General features: G+C 33.6%; 1 protein-coding gene and 1 pseudogene across 1 annotated transcript; both read left to right on the top strand.

Moving 5' to 3' along the window:
- Positions 1–3,935: 3,935 nt before the first annotated feature.
- On the top strand, positions 3,936–9,624 carry LOC121768907 (protein HOTHEAD-like). Its single transcript, XM_042165520.1, has 6 exons — positions 3,936–4,348; positions 5,305–5,689; positions 7,807–8,117; positions 8,179–8,564; positions 8,748–9,316; positions 9,386–9,624. Exons 1-6 carry the CDS (start codon positions 4,273–4,275, stop codon positions 9,438–9,440), a joined length of 1,782 nt encoding a protein of 593 aa, XP_042021454.1. The 5' UTR covers positions 3,936–4,272; the 3' UTR covers positions 9,441–9,624.
- A 78-nt stretch (positions 9,625–9,702) lies between these two features.
- LOC121768600 lies at positions 9,703–11,302 on the top strand (annotated as a pseudogene).
- The last annotated feature ends 6,526 nt before the right edge of the window (positions 11,303–17,828 follow it).

Raw genomic sequence — 17,828 nt, 5'->3', positions numbered from 1 at the left:
GAATTCGTGATCATGAAATGACTAATTTGACCTTACCACTATATACAACATTATTCACAAATTAAATAATGCATTGAATATTTTGCTGAGTTCTTCATCTATATTGTAAGTACGTGATTGTATGTTGTCTTCTCATTGTTCTGCAATTTTGAGCTGTTCCAGCCTAGCTTTTACAGCACATTGATTAATGCAATAAATGTATGTACCGAGTAATGCAAACCAAGAAAGTATTAATGGTAAAAGTTAGTTGATGCCATTTTATTTTTTTCAAATTTGAAGACAGCATATATTATGAGTATATCATTACTACTTGGTTGGTGGTATATTCGTACAATAATAACAGCATGGTCTGCCACGTCATCAGAGAAAGGAGCCACAAAATTGATAGTAGGGACAATCGGATCAAATATGGAGTAGTCCTAATTAAGACAAAGACCCCGATGCACGCATTTTAATTTTATGCACGTGGGTCGTATCAATTTGGATCCAATCCGAACTGACCCAAATACCGGTGCGCTTATAGACATGTTTTCATGTGCATCAAGTGTAGGCGTAATCAACGAATGTTCGGGTATGATCACAAGTACGAGTGTGATCACCAGATGTGCAAGTGTAATCGTCAAATTTTAGTACGAGTGTACGAATGCGTAGATTATATGCATGTGTGCAGATTATAATATTGTAATACCACATTTTACATCTCTTGCAATCGAACTAGCAATAAATCCATGTAGTCATATTACGAATGACTATAGAAATTAACAAAAAAAATTGAATTAGTAATATTTAATACTCAAATCTCTTTACATTATATATAGAGATATAATTTGATTCAAATATTAATGGATATAATAGCACCACTCTTAATTTTATTAGTAACCCTGACCCATTTTGTGAACCAAATTAGTCGAATATAAATTGGTGGTATTTTCATCTGTGACATTCCGAAGATTCATTACTAACCATGAATTTAATTGGAAAGCTCCACACATTAATAATAATGGAAACATTCTCAACATCATTTTCTTCTATTTTCTTCTTCAAAATCAATGTCAAAATTGATAGTCACCTCGTTTCAAATGTTTGGGACCGTAATCTATAGAAATTACAATTAGTCCCACACGAAATATAACGTAATACAGTCATTTAGAATATCAATATCATTTGTTTGTTAGTACAGTTTTATATTCACATCGAATATGTTGAGTGTATAGTTGTAAAATTATTCAATAACTTTGTTGTAAAACTTATATAACAACATATTCAATGTGAATCAACCAATTATCCAATATTACAACTTCATTTCAAGTAACTAACTATAATAATTATTCACCACTCACTGATCGAGCCTCGATCAGAGCAAAGTAAATATATTACGATCATCTACTCTAAGTACAGAACGACCCCAATCATTTCTTCACAAAATTAATTAATTGGTTTGAGTATTCAATGTTATCAGTATATATTTTATTAGAAAATTGTTTTTATCCGTATTACAATAACAATCAGATATGATCAAAAGAGTAATCAATGTAAAGGTTGGCAACAAAATTCGATAGATCAAATTTTTTCATTGATTTCAATAATTTGAATTTTACCATAGCTCTTTTTCATTCTAGCTATGGTGAAATACATTTGAAACAACTTAATATTGTGCTACTTTTGAAATAAAATATTTGTGAGTAGTAAATTAAACTTTATTTTTACACACTTACTCACTCACACTAATTAATAGAAACCTATAATTTAACACAGCACTTTAAATTTTGTTCCTATATTTTCCCTATCCTACCTAATTTATAGATTTATCAGTGGTTGAACGTGGATCTATTTGATCGACCTATGTATTCATAGAAACTTTACCCAATTTTATGTATTAAAATAATAAAGCGGTATGTTTTAATGCTAACCTTATAATTAATATGGTTTCAAATTTAATTAAATGCTGTTAGTTACTGATGAATTATTTAATTTGAATGCATCCGAATTGAGCTGTTCTCGTATCTACAAATTGGAAGAGTTCATGTTTTTCGTGATTCTACTAGAATATTAGTGATGGGAACCTATTTAATTAGTATCAAGTCTACAAAAATATGCATTTATGGAAAATTTGAGAGGTCCAAACACATTAATAGAAAATTAATATTATTATATAATTAATAAACATTATCACATAGAACCATAAAATATTGTTATAATTTATTATGTAGATGATATAAAAAAATAACTAAATTTTCTCTAAATTTATAAAAATTGATCAGCGTGAAAATCATGATCGTCCACTTAGTCAACATTAACAAACCTTTAATTAGCTTTTACAAAGAAAAAAAATACATGTATATATTCTCTTCTTTGTTGAAATTAAATTAGTTGGAGGCAAGTAATCAGTGGATCTAGAAAATGATTAGGAAATAATTACAATATTTTACAAGGGGTGTAGATATATGGGACAGTTGGCTCTCTAGATTTTGTGTTGCAACTTGCAAGTACAATTGTTAGTATTTCTTTTTTTTTTCTTGAAAGGGAAAATCTCAATAATCCTCAACCGAATTATTAAATTTTTAATTTACCGATTCAACAAATTTTATAAGTCCATACCTACATTTGCTATTATTATATGATAATTGAGTAGCTAGTACATTAATCTATAAGCTAATATACTATAGGTCACTCTTGCTTTATTTTTGTGAGGTGTCGTAATTTAATACGAGAATAGAGCCATTAATACTATTTGGAAGCTAGTTTATTTTGTTTAGCTGGATTACGAAAGTATAAAAATACTATTTTGACCTAAAATCAATTAATGTTGTTATGGGTGAATTCGTGATCAAATTCAAAGGTGATGAATTCGATTATAAATATGTGTGGCATTTTAAAAAAAATTGGAGGTATACGTTTTTTCTCACATGTCAAAGAAAAAAAATACTATACTAATTAATAGATATCTAAAAAGGTGTCAACAATTTGTGCTATGAATGTCAACACAAAGACATTTATATGTCAACTACATTTAGTTAACAAACAAATGTCATCGTGTTGATATTTATAGTGTAGGTTGTTGACATAGTTGTTGGTTATCAATTTAAAATAATAGTTGTTAATTTAATAGAACCCTATATAGAAATTATACATATTAAAAATAGCAAAAATGCAACTTTATAACCTTATTAATTATATAACAAATGTGTATATTCAACTAACTGCCCGATTCCAAAAAGTATGGAAAAGGGTAAATTGAAAAGAATGTTGTAATTATACCCAAAATTTTTTAAAGGAGACATTATTTAAAAACAAGAAACATCTAAATATGGCACTTACTTAAAAATAAATGAAGTAACTTATTTTATTTGTTTTATAAAACTACATCCGTTGTCTATATATAGTTAAATTGTGATTAAAATCGATTAAATATCCACACCACGAATGAATAGAAAATTGTAGAATTAAAAGGAATGACTTTTTAAATCAGCACAATTGGCCTAGAAAATTCCATTTTCACAAGGACTAGAAATAAAGACATGTAACTGCAAAGTGCAAACCAAGAAAATATTTTTCCATAGTTCAATTTAATCACATGACAGCATAGTATTATTCAAATTTCTCTCTCCGTCTCTCACAAAACATGGACACAATTGAGTGGCTTGAATTAAATGTTACCTAAGATCACCACATACATTTGTAAGAATTCCAAGTGCAGGCTGGATTTTCTTTTTGTTGAGCTGTCAAATTACACACACATAATCAATCAAAAAAGAAAAATATAATAAAAAAAATTAAAATTCTATTGCATAAATCCAAAAGGCAGCATGCATTGATAGCTTCTCCAACCGTGCCATTCATTTCTCCATTAATGCCCCATTTTTTTTTTTATTTCCCAGTTGGATTAATTCTGTGTAACATTCAAAGAAAAGATACATCATTGTTCTTCATCTTCTGCTGTTTCATCTGTTTATAAATAATCCCCACCAAAATAAATAATTGTCCTAATTAATTACTCTTTAACTTATATATAAGTTTACTTACCCTTTCTGATAAATGCATGCATCAATATCCCTACCTTAGTTAGATTAATCATCTCTCTCTTCTCTCTCTCTCCAGAAATTTTATGCATAATATATATAGAGAGAGATATAAACGCAGAGAGCAAGGCCAACCAGTGATAGCCACATCGGTCAAGAAATTTGTCTAGGGGTGTATTGTGGAATATGAATTGAATTATTTGTTTTTGGAAGGAAATTAGTGTGTGTTGTGGGTGTTTTTTTTAATATTACTATGGCTTTGGTTGGTTGTGTAGTTGTTTACTGGTGTTCACTTGTTTGGATCACTACTCAGCTCTCTTTCTCCCAAGGTTTTCTTCTCTTCTCCATTCTCTTGTCTTGCACAAACACACACACTGGCACTTCCATTGTGTGTGATTTGGAGGTGGGGTTTCTTTGATATTGTCCTTGTGTGGGATTTTAGCTTATGCCTCTTTGAAAATTTGGAAATTTTAACATTAGGAATACAATGTTTTTTTAATATGTGTTTTTTAATAGCTAAATTAGCTCATAGTCTTCACACACACAAAGGTTTATTTCTCTTCTCTTGTACAAACACACACACACACACACACACACAAACACTTCCATTGTGTGTTATTTTCTTGATTTTGAAGTGGGATTTCTTTGATATTGCCCTTGTTTGGGATTTTTAGTTTATGCATGTTTGAATATTCAGAAAAGTTAACATGTTTAAGAACACATTGGTTTTGTTTTGTGTTTTTGCATTAGCACATGAAACACAAACTGTCACTTCCATTGTGTGTGATTTTCTTGATTTGGAGGTGGGATTTGCTTGAATACTAGAAAATCTAACATTTTTAGGAATACGATTTCTTCAAAAAAAAAAAAAAGAATACAATGGGTTTTATTTTTAGATGTATTTTTAGAGGTTTTATTGTGTTTGCATCAACCAAATTACCTCATCTTCTTCACTCTCTCTCTCTCTCTCTCACACACACACACAACACAAACATAGAAAAAGAGCAAGAATGTAGGAAGTAGAATCAAATTTGAACTCATTCATTCTAATAAAAAAAGAATGAAACTTTTTCACACACATCACCAAGAAGTCTGTATTTCTCCAAACAAAATCCAAAACCAAGAAAAAGGGAGGAAACAAACAAAATCAGTTAACATATTCCCCCCAAAAAATAACTATTGCATTTCCCAACAACCTTCCCCTCAATCAACCCCTTCCCCCAATTTGCCCTAATTTGCCCTAATTTCCCCCAATTTCTTCTCATCACAAATTCTGCAATTGCAGGTGCTCAATATGATCATCCAGCACAATACCGGTACCCCTTCATCAAGCCAGCTAGCTCGTTCTCATCGGTGCCGTCCTCCGCCGCGTGGGTGAACCCCGCCGCCGCGTACGACTACATCATAGTGGGCGGCGGCACGGCGGGGTGCCCCCTCGCCGCCACGCTGGCGCGGAATTACTCCGTTCTGCTGCTGGAGAGAGGGGGGACGCCGTTCGCGAACTCGAATGTGTCGTTTATGCAGAATTTCCACATCACTCTGGCCGATATATCGGAGAAATCGGCGTCGCAGATGTTCATCTCCACCGATGGGGTGTTCAATGCCAGGGCTAGGGTTTTGGGCGGTGGGACCTGCATCAATGCTGGATTTTACACCCGGGCAAGCGCAAGGTACAACTCCCTTCTACCCCAAAATCTTCTTTTTTGGTAGTATTGATTTATTTTGTTTTTATGTGTTTTTTTTTTCGTTTTTCTTAATAGTGTAGGACAATAATATGACTTTATTTAGGTGAGACTTTAGAGGTTCTAGTTAATGAAGTGTTAATATATGGTATTATTATTATTATTAATAGAGAGCAACAAGCATAGAAATTTCTCGAATATTTTGAGAGAATATCCGAGGATGTAGACTTAAGTCTATTATGAAATTCGGTCAAGTTCAAGTTCTAGTTTGTTCCGTACATTTTAAATTTTGAATGAAAATGATAAAATATCAGAAATTTCCAATTGTCCTATGTTTTAATTTTTTGGAGAATTGCGATGAATATTGACATAAACTTGTATTAAAGTGGAGATTTAAACGGCTAAATGTGGTCATTTTGAGTCAAAGAAACTAAAAAATAATAATGTTTTAATTTTGGGGGGAATTGGGATAAATATTGACATAAACTTGCATTAAAGTGAAGATTTTAACGGCTAAACGTTGTCATTTTTTAGTCTAAGAAACTAAAAAATAAAAATAAATTAAATTGTTATAGAACAATTGAGAAATTTTAGATTTTTTAATTTGTCATTCAAATTTTTTTAAATACATGACAAATTAGAAATGACATTTTTTGTGATTTTATAGACAATTAACCTTAAATTAAAATAGTTTCTTTTAGGTCAAAATCGTGTACAATAGTTGCTTGTATAACAGAAGTGAATGAAAACTACCTTTGGTTTAAGTGGCATACCTACACACGTAGTGTGTGTATTTGCTTAATGACATTTCTATAGTTAGTGGTGATCAATTCAAATTAATGAAAAAGAATGGAAAATACTGGTAGTATATAAAAGTAGTAAGAAAAAGAGTGGAAAATACAAGTAGTATATAAAAGTAATGGAGTATGAAAAAGAGTGGAAAATACTAGTGATAGTATAAAAGTAGTAGGTCAATTTCTAGTAAAGCATCTACTAATTATCAACCAACCCATACCTAGGCCAATAAATGCCAACATTAATGGTGATTATTTCTTTTAAAGTGAAAAGCCAAATACCCAAAAATGGAGAGTACGAGTCCATTTTTAATCAATTTTAATGAAAACGAGAGATAAGAAAAAAACAATAAATTTAAACCACTAAATTTTGTGGTCAAATTTAAACCCTAAACTAAATTTTGTGGTCTAATTTGCTCCATGTGAGGAGTTATTGTCGCACCTACCCACTCCACATACATTGAGAGAGTGTTAGGTTTGTGTCATTACTCAAAACCTACTTAGGATTTGATGCATTTATTATCGATCAACTCTATTTGATCATATTATTGGTACATAGTACTATTAAATTTATTATTTATCATATCACTATTAAATTATGAACATGTCCTAATCGTGGTTGACCATATTTAGGGCTACTTAATCGGTCAATTCGATTAATAACTGAACCGATTTGATGGTTATTTGCTTAAAAATGGCTCCAAAATAAAATTCGGACTAGTACTGATTTGAAATTGGTTAGTCTACTAATCGACCGGTTTTAATGACCATTATTTTCTAGTAATTTTTTTTGTAAATAAAATTTAATATTTCAACTTTGTATAGTCTTGTTATGGAAATATGTCAAACGAAAAGAATTTATGACAATGAAATACTCCCCCACAAAAACTTGGAGTGAAACATTTAATAAATAAATATATGCAAGTGTGTGTTTTTGTTGGATTTTCAATAAATTCTTGTGTTTTTTCGAATTACTTTTTTTTAAACTTAGGTAGAGGCTGTCACATGGGCTAAAAAAGATTAAAAAAAAGTAGATAAATAACACATATTTATAGGTAGGAAGTTAACCACTAAAGAAGGCTGAAGATTAATCACATTTATAGCAACTTATCTACCACGAACTATCATCAATGAAATAACTTTTTTTTTCTTTTAGTTGTAACATACTGTATAATAAATTTCTTTTTCTTATAATGTGAATGTAATCCAAACTTAGTTATAGCAAATATTTAGATCATGTAAACTAAGTTTATGTTAAAGAATTTCAGTTCTTGACTCATTTTGATGGTTTTCACCATTGATGTGGTCCAGTGAGATTGAGAAAGCAGGGTGGGATGCTGAGCTTGTGAATGAGTCCTACCCTTGGATTGAGAACCAGATCATCCATCAGCCTGATTTCGGTCCGTGGCAGCGAGCCATACGTGACAGCCTATTAGAAATTGGGGTCGCACCTTTCAATGGCTTCACCTATGACCATTTGTATGGCACCAAGGTCGGTGGAACCATCTTCGACCGCTTCGGCCGCCGCCACACGGCTGCCGAGCTTCTCGCCTCCGCCAATCCCGATAACCTCCGTGTCCTGGTCCGTGCAACGGTCCAGAGGATCGAGTTCGACACAATGGGTAAATTTGATATTCTTAAATGAATTGATCATGTTGCAAATCTAACACTTTTGAGTGTCAGGGAAAAGGCCCAAGGCAGTTGGAGTGATCTTCAAGGACGAGAACGGGAAGACACATAGGGCGGTGCTGTCGAAGAGGGCGAGGAGCGAGATCATCGTGTCCTCGGGTGCAATCGGGAGCCCTCACTTGCTGCTATTGAGCGGGATTGGGCCGAAGGCTGATCTCGAGAAGTTCAACATCCCGGTGGTGCTTGACAATGGGTTCGTGGGGAAGAACATGTCGGACAACCCGATGAACACGATCTTCGTCCCGAGCAAGACGCCCGTGAAGCAGTCCCTCATCCAAACCGTCGGAATCACCAAGGTGGGAGTCTACATTGAAGCTAGCAGTGGCTTTGGACAGAACAAAAGTAGCATCCATTGTGACCATGGCCTTGCTTCTGCTGAGGTTAGTCTTTTCCCAGTTTGCACGGGTTTTAAGAAATGTAAAGAAAAATTAGTAGTAAAATGTTAGCAGAATGTGGATTCTACTTTTTATAATACTAATATGAGTGAACGAGTTAGTGCAAAAAATTGCACCTATTTCCAATTTGTGGATTCATTAAGGTCCTCTGTTTGCTGTACCAAACAGATAGGGCAGCTCTCCACCATCCCCCCGAAGCAGCGGACGCACGCAGCGATCCACGGCTTCAAGAACCGGAAGCGGAACCTCCCGGTCGAAGCCTTCCAAGGAGGCTTCATCCTGGAGAAGATCGCCCGGCCGCTCTCCCAGGGCGAGGTGAAGCTCTCCAACACCAACGTCGACGAGAACCCCTCCATCACCTTCAACTACTTCAGCCACCCGGACGACCTAGCCCGGTGCGTGGAGGGCATCCGCATAGTCGAAAAGCTCCTCAAGTCGAAGCCCTTCTCCAACTACACACAGCTCGACGACGACGTGGTGGAGAAGCTCCTCAACATGAGCGTCGAGGCCAATGTCAACCTCATTCCCCGGCACACCAACGACACCAAGTCCCTCGAGCAGTTCTGCAGGGACACGGTCATCACTATATGGCACTACCACGGGGGCTGCCACGTGGGGAAGGTGGTGGGCCCCGACTACCGGGTCCTCGGTGTTGACAGGCTCCGGGTGGTGGATGGCTCGACCTTTTTTGACTCCCCGGGGACTAATCCTCAGGCAACGGTCATGATGTTGGGACGGTAAGTTCGCCTACGCCCCTCTCGTATTAGTTAACACGATATGGTCTAATAAACTTTGGGCGAATGCAGGTACGTCGGGGTGAAGATTTTGAGAGAGAGGCTAGGGGAAGCAGCTCGGGTGTAAGGATGTGGAGGATTTGTAATTCTTTTAATCTTGATTGTTTTTGGTAGGGTTAAGAGGTAGCTGTGATGATGTGTGTAGAATGTTTGTGGAGTTTGCAGTCTCTGTGTTGTATTGACAGTATCAACTCTCTTGATGCTGCTTTTGTGTTATGTCTTTATGGATCATCCGCCACGTCTTTTCTTCACTTCTCTTATGCCAGTTCGAAACTCGCGGGCTGGCCTGAATGGTTATGACCAATGATTGAACTTTTTCGTAAACGTTAATCGAAATCATAAAAATTGGTTATCGGTTAATCAATAACCAATTTTATTCGATTCGATTATCGGTTAACTGATAACTGTCTGATTGATTAAACATTAACATTATAAACTATGGTTGCAATGAATACTCATGCTCCCTCTTGACACTCTCTTCAGCCTCTCCCAAAATCTCCTCTTCCTTTCCATCTTCAAAGGAGCAGAGTTAAACTGCCTCCTAAAAGACTCCGATTCCCGGCCTTGAACAGCAGCCGATCCGCTCGACAAATCCACACCCGACAGCTCCACCTTCGCCCCAACGTTCTTGGCAACTTATTCAACCTTTTGAGTATTTATTGCAATGTTGAATCGGGACTGACCGTGTAAATGAGACTCAAGGCTCCCGTTGGGGACTGAAAGGAGATACGTACTTGCAAAATAACACCCCCAAATTCAAAAGATTTTAAGTAGAAAGAGAAAGCTACCCAAATTAACCCAATAATTTCCAGAAAGCAATGATCTTCAGAAGATTTTTGTCAAATTGTTGGTTGAAACCCCTCCAATATCACTCATTCATCAACGTCAACCACCAAATTCGACGCTTTTCGGCTTTATCCCAGATTTGATTTCAGTTGCATACGTGATCCCGATGATGCCGTCGATCAATTCCGGGATATGTTGAGAATGCAGCCGCCCCCTTCTGTTATTGATTTCAACAAGTTATTGAGTGCTGTGGTCAAGATGCACCAATACTCACTCGCCCTCCACCTGTTCGACGAAATGCTTCAAAGGGGTGCTTCTGTAAATCACTACACCTTAAGTATTGCGATTGATTGCTTCTGCCGACTGTAAAGACCTGATTTTGGGTTTGCGATTTTAGGCATTTTCTTCAAACGTGGGTACGAATCTGATGTGGTAACTTTTAACACTCTCATCAAAGGGCTTTTTATTGGTCGGAAGGATCCCAGAGGCAGCAAAGCTATGTTGGAAGTTGTCTGCGGAGCAGCTCTGCAATCTTGATGAACGTACATATAGTACTATGATTAACGGGATATGCAAAGCCGGAGGCACTCTTGAGGCGCTTGAATTGCTTCGTCGATTGGAAAAAGATAGGTGCAAACTTAATGTTTATGCTCACAACAAGATTATTGATGCTCTGTGCAAAGATAGTAAGGTGGACGAAGCTCTTCAAATCTTCTCCTCCTTGGGTGATAAAGGGATTTCACCGAATGTTGTGACATATAATACTGTAATTAAGGGGTTATGCAATCAATCAAGAATATCAATATTATCGTTCATTCTCTTCTCCAAGTGAGAAACCCGTCTTGCTCGACGGGCACTTGCCCGCGACAAACATCTATCGATCGCCGATCTACAGACGCCGATCAACCCGATAGGGGGTTTATCCTATCACTTGTGCAGTGCTCATCGTATTGATGAAGCATTTTCCATGTTGCATACCCTGGAAAACTGGAAAACAAAGGTGTCATTCCAGACATAGTAACTTATAATATCCTCATTGATGGATTGTGCAAAGATGGTAAACTCGGACAGGCTCAGGCAAAGGATGTGTTTGACGAGCTTTCTTCATAAACGATATTTCTAATAAATGTTTTTTACTTATTATATTGTTTTGTTATATTTAGTGATCACCTAGAAAATAACATTAGAACTTATTCTTAAGTATCCCATAATTGGGCATATATATATACAAAGTAGCCTATCTTCAGATCCAATAGTTTGAAATACTACTTGAAAGCATATTTTAGTTGGTTACATAAAATATTCCCAAAATTTATTGATTGTATATCTTCCATCCTTTGAAAATAGTACATTCATTTTTCTTATATATATATAGATATTATCATGCAACATATTTCACAAAAAAATACTTTATTTAAATGGTCTACCACTTTTTCCACGCACAATACATTTTAAAATCATTATCATTACTTACACTACTTTTAAAATGTATAAAAATGATTGTGGTACATGCAAGTAACTATTTACATCCAACAAACTATCAGTCTATCACCATTGCTACATTAATTGATTGCCATTCACTTTTAAATCATATAATAATAATAAGGGCGTGTTCACTTTAGCATAATTGGTCAATTCTTGGCACAATTGGGTGAATTATGATGTTCACCTTCCACTAATTAATTGGAGTAAGACTTAGAATGGGGAAAGACCCGCACTATTCAAATTGGGCAAGAATTGAAATCTTGGACAATACGTAAGATTTGTTCTGCATTGGTTTTTCCACTGAGAATTGGATTTGATTTTTCACATTTGCCCAAACTTTCCATCTTATTACCTTCTTTCTCACTCTTTTGGGGTTAATTTTGTTATTTTCCTTTCTGATTAGTCAAACTTTGAATTTGGGGCTACTATTTTCCTTTATATTTTAGTTCAAAACATGTGAACAGAACAAAATGACGAAGAAATATATATATGGGATATAGTCCATCAATTCTTGAAAGAATTCAATTCTTGGAAATTTTAGAATTGGAAATCTGATAGGGTGAACACGCCTTAATAATAATAATAATAATAATAATAATAATAATAATAATAATAATTAAATTAAAGTGGTTGTTTGCAAGAAGAACATGGGAAAGTGATAATGAAGGCTCACTCTCACACGTGGTTTTAGGAAGCACGACTAGAGAAAATTCGATGCATCAATCAATACAAATATTGAAATAAATTAAAGCTGTAGTCCAATAAATATAGTGGGTGGGATACAACTATCTATTTTAGGTTCACTATTGCTATATTCTATTTCCATCGACTTACCTTTGAAAAAAATACCACATAACTTTACACCGATTATATAGGTTCCTTCGAATTAATTATGTGATACACATTATACCTTTTTACTCAATAAAGTATGTGCGATTTAATTGGGCCGATGCCAAAATCGAATATAAGAATAAATCGATGGTTCAATATTTTATGATGTGCGACAATTTTGCATGGTTGAAATACAAATGATTTTTTTTTATAAAGATGCCATAGAATGTAAATTTTGGTACATAATCAGCAGCCGCCAATAAGGCAGACTAACCACTACAGCCTGCCACATCACTAACCACAGTCCTAATAGTTGCTGCCTGGCTAATAAAACAAATTCACAAGTACGATTAATTCATTTTAACTATTGATATTTATTAAATATTAAAAAAATAAAGTGCAATAAATTATAAATAAATAAAAAAAATTAAAAATAAAATAAAATTGGCTAGCCGATCATTGTCCGCGCAATAGCGGACTAGCGATCGGCTAATGGTGTTAGATCACGGATGAGCACTCGTCCTACTTTGGGACGTCCGTCGCGTTAGCCTAACGCAATAGTAGACGCCCCACGCCCTAACCACTAGTCCTACCTTTAGTCCGCTATTGCGGATGCTTTTAGTGCAAACGTGCGTCAAAGATTTTTAATGTAAATAGTATTAATATAAACACAACAACGTTATGCGTTAATAAGATACTTTTATTTTTATAATAAAAATAGATTTCATACTAACTCAGTCCTATATAACATCATTTTTCTTAACCTTTTTTCCATAAACAAAATTGTTAACACTTAACAAATTAATTAGTATTTTATGGGGTGTTCGTTTTGTAAGATTGTATCCCGGATTAAATGTGTAATGTGTTTGGTTCATGAGATTCAATCCTCACAATTCAATCCTAGATGGATAATCATGGGATAATTAGTCATAGCTAACTTCCTATGACTAAAATAATCTCACAATTCAATTCTAGATTGTATCATAGTATTATTTTTTCTGGTGAACCGAACACCACCTCAAAAAACTAGTAGTAATATTCTAAAAAAGCAATTTCCAAACTAATTTCATCCTACACTCACAAAGAGAGGGTAAACTGTGGACACTCAATCATTTGAGCTGTATTATTTTTCTAATCTCACTAATTGGCATTCGGATTGGAAAACATTTAAATACTACTCCCTCCGTCCACGAAAAATAAGACATATTTGTCATTTTTGATTATTCACGAAAAATAGGGTACATTTAAAAAAAGAAAGTTTTCAACAACTTATCTCTTACTACTAATAATACTAGTATCACGCCCGTGCGATGCACGGGTCATTTTAATTTCTTCATATTTATTTCATTATGCGAAATAAAATTTGTGAAATGATAAACAAAAGAATATTCGACATCCTCTTACTCTGGATTATACTTTTTCAATCACATTAACCCCACATGGCCACAAGAGTGCATTTAAATGCTAACTTTTCTTAAAAATGTCAATACGATTACATTAAAATTTCAACACATATTTGTGTTGACATTTTAATAAACTGTCTTGACATTTAAATATCAGACTTAAAATTAAAAAGCATTTTAATTATGTGAAAATATGAATTAATCGTTGAGTTATAACTGCAGGAGCAAGTTTACGTTGCAATAATTTAAGATTGCACTGGTGAGACACTTCCTAGTCGAGCTTTATTTCATTGCAATATAGTGACCCTATACACTGAAAACTCAAACCTTGAAACCTAAATCATAAACCCTTAACTTTAAAATATACTCATCATGACCAACAAATGAGCCAAATATCAATAAAATTCTCCCTCCGCCCCAGTTCAATTTTACTTTGTTGATCACTTATTCAAAATATACTCATCATGACCAACAAATTAGCCAAATATCAATAAAATTCTCCCTCCGCCCCAGTTCAATTTTGCTTTGTTGATCACTTATTCTATTTTAGGGGTTTTAGATCTGTATTCGATATCTGACACTGGGTCGGCCTACTTGATAATCCTTACTGCTAGTGGAGGTTTTTTGCCTGAATTTTGTCTGTAAATCTGTTTATATGCTCATATCAAGAAAGTGTTTTTAAATAGGGCTATGTGAACGGTTGGAATTGAGAAGGTCAAGATGTCGTTTAAATGTAAAAAAATCAGTGTGATTTAATTTTACATTTCATATGCTACTAAATTGGGGATTTTCAGCTTTTGGCTTGTCATTTTAATCAAATACTAATAATATTGTAACCGAAGAAATCTTGTAAATAAATTTACTATCACTTCTAATATTTAACATTTGATATTTCAATAACAATTATGTTATTTGATTTAAAAACCTTTTCATTTTAAAAATTTAAATCCTAAATCCTAAACTCTAAACATATGTCATAACAATTGGAAAAACATTTGACTTTCCTCACTAAGACATAGCAGTATTTTATAGCAATTATACGCACGACCCATTGTATTTCCTTCAAAATTATATTATGAAATTATTATGCGTAAAAGTCGGAATATATAAAAAAATTCATTCATTAAATATAACCTATAAATAGTGATTAAAATATTTTTTTATATCTAATGCAAAAACTACAAACACAACAATATATAATCAAGAACACGTGTACTTCAATAGTGAAACAGCGTTAATAAGAAATGTGGGTCTCATTTATTTTTTTGGTACTAACTTCACATTATTGATTAATTAAGTGAAATGGAAAATGATATCATTGTACAAAATCTAAAATTAAGAAAATGTATAAGAATTTAAAAAAAAAATATAAAACTCAATCAATTTGACATTTAAATAATGCAAATACATACTCCAATATATTTTGACTATAATACTTTTGGATCTCTATTACAACTTAAAAAAATTATACTAATATTCAAAATATCAATATAGAATAATAAATCACAAATATAACGTTAAATGCATAAAATATCTATGACCATAAAAGTAATAATCATATATGAGTATGAAAACAATTTGAGTATGATTAATTACTAAAATATTACTATAGATTTTAGAGGAATACGTTGGTATTAGCTATACCAACATATTGAGAGACCATGATAGTAGTAGAAGCTATTCACATCATCATCTCTCACACTACTCTCATTCTACTTCCTCCTTCACTACCGTTGCAAAAGAACTATAGTCAGCCGCCGAGTGCTCGGTTCTTAAAAATCTATCTACTCATTATTCTAGCTGCAGGCATAGCTCCTCTTCTTGTGGATTCCATCTTTTCAACCCTTCAAATATTTTATTTTGGCATGCTTATCGCAATGGATACTCCTCTTTCGACAACCACATTGTATGGGATGCAACACCATCACATGATAACACCCACCTACCAAACTCGTTTTTCCTCCATGGCCATGAGTACATGATACTTTTGGTTTATGAGTTGGTATTATAAAAAAATTGGTGGCAATTGGAATTATTCCCTTTTGGTATTCTGCTTTGGACGATCCCTTTGACATTCTTCTCTGAAATGACTCTTATTGATAGTAAAAGATAGGCTGCTGATACGTATGTCCTTTGAATTTCCTCATTAAATGTATATCATTCATCTTTTAGAAAATAATAGTAACTCTCTATTTTGGAAATTGCTACATTGAATAAAATAAAAATCGCAACTTTCCACCAATTGTACTACAAGTAATTACTCTTTTCATTTTTCAGTATTCATGATATTCAATGGAAGGTGTGAAATGATTTAAGGCATGGGAAGGCAACATCTAGATTTTTATTCATAAATGTCTAGATTATGGAGTAGTTTTTATTCTTAAATCAGTTTTATCAAAATTATATCAAACTAATCTTCTATATATAAAAACTCAATTCATAATTAAGGATGAATTATAGGCTTATAAATAGTAAAATTAATTAGTCATTTATTTATATAATTAACTATTTGTAAAATGGCTTGGTTTAAAATTTGTTTTGTATGCTGCGAAAAATCAAGGCACTATTCAGTTAGTAAAGACAATTGCGATTGATTTTTTTTTATTATTATTAAGAAGATAGCACTAAATATCTTTTGCCATTAATCTTATATTTTAAGAATGAATTGACAATTCGATATCCCCATCAATCTCTCATCACCAATCAATCAACAATTTACTAATTAATCAACCATTCAGCCTAATCTCTGAATTTCAAAACTTGATTCTAAATTGTCATTAATCTCACCAATCCCATAAATTAAGAATTGAATTGATATTAATTAATGATCAATCAATCAACAAATCATCAATTTAAATCTTGTTATGTTTTTGCTAACTATTGATTTCATAAAATAAAATAAAATGAAAAATAACTAAAAACTTGCACTCTAATGATTAAGGTGGCTCAATTTTAAGTACTGTATTAAATAAACAACGTATTACTACTAATATTTAAAACCCTAATGCGCCGTAGTTGGTTAGGACTATGCCACCGTCGCTAGCCAGCTGTTGACCGCAACGTCGCCAGCAGACGCCTCCATCCTCTTCTTCATGCTTCATCTTTTGAAATTTCCGGTAAGTCCTCCATCTTCTTCGGTGTAGCATCCATATTCATTGTCTTCAAGCAATGCTCTATGGAATTTTCGCTGTCGGATCTTCGGGAATTTAGGTCTAAGAATGAATAGGCTGCCAAGGGAATTGAAGGTTCAATTTTGGATTATATATAGGGCGAGAATGTGTATATACATGCCCATTTATATAGTGCTGTATATAATTGAATGGTGATATAAATGTATTTAATGTCTCTCCGATTCAAGTACTCATACGTTTCATATTCCTATCTGTTGTATGATTAAAAACGGTTGCGTAGTTGTTTTCATGCATTTAATCCTCCTTAACCGCTCTCGCAAAATAATTTCAGTTATTCAATATAACTTTCTAAATTAAACGACATTCGTGGCATTACTGGAGTATAACCGTTAATTTACTCCAAATTCAGATAATGAAAATTCGAACAGCCGTAAATCACGTCCACAAATATTCAAAACATCCATAACTAATAAATATTCAACGTTTTGCCCAAAATTTACAAATATTCAAAATGTTGGCCAAAACTCACCTTTTATATATGTATAGATAATATGGACCCCGCATTTCACTAACACTACTTTTTTCTTACTTTTTTCTTTTCTCTCTTATTTTACCAATTGTACATTAAAACTCGTGGCATTTACAAGATGTCCTATTTTTTGTGGACGGAGGGAGTACAATATATGATTAATTCACTTTAATTAATTCTCTTAATTTAGCTTCCTTTAATATAATCCAGAAGTATTACCAGAATACAGCCAGAAACAATTTAAAACACATTGGCATTTTGTCCTCAACTCTTTCCAATTCCACTAATAC

The sequence above is a fragment of the Salvia splendens genome, chromosome 15, assembly GCF_004379255.2.
Source record: "Salvia splendens isolate huo1 chromosome 15, SspV2, whole genome shotgun sequence".
NCBI lineage: Eukaryota > Viridiplantae > Streptophyta > Magnoliopsida > Lamiales > Lamiaceae > Salvia > Salvia splendens.
The sequence above is the reverse complement of the archived record's forward strand: the minus strand, read 5'-3'. Positions and strand labels throughout refer to the sequence as shown.

Coding starts and splice junctions, on each gene's coding strand:
- LOC121768907 (XM_042165520.1), top strand. CDS start 4,273: ATGGCTTTGGTTGGTTGTGTAGTTGTTTACTGGTGTTCACTTGTTTGG. Junction 5,690..7,806: donor TACACCCGGGCAAGCGCAAG/GTACAACTCCCT, acceptor GATGTGGTCCAG/TGAGATTGAGAAAGCAGGGT. Junction 8,118..8,178: donor GATCGAGTTCGACACAATGG/GTAAATTTGATA, acceptor TTTGAGTGTCAG/GGAAAAGGCCCAAGGCAGTT.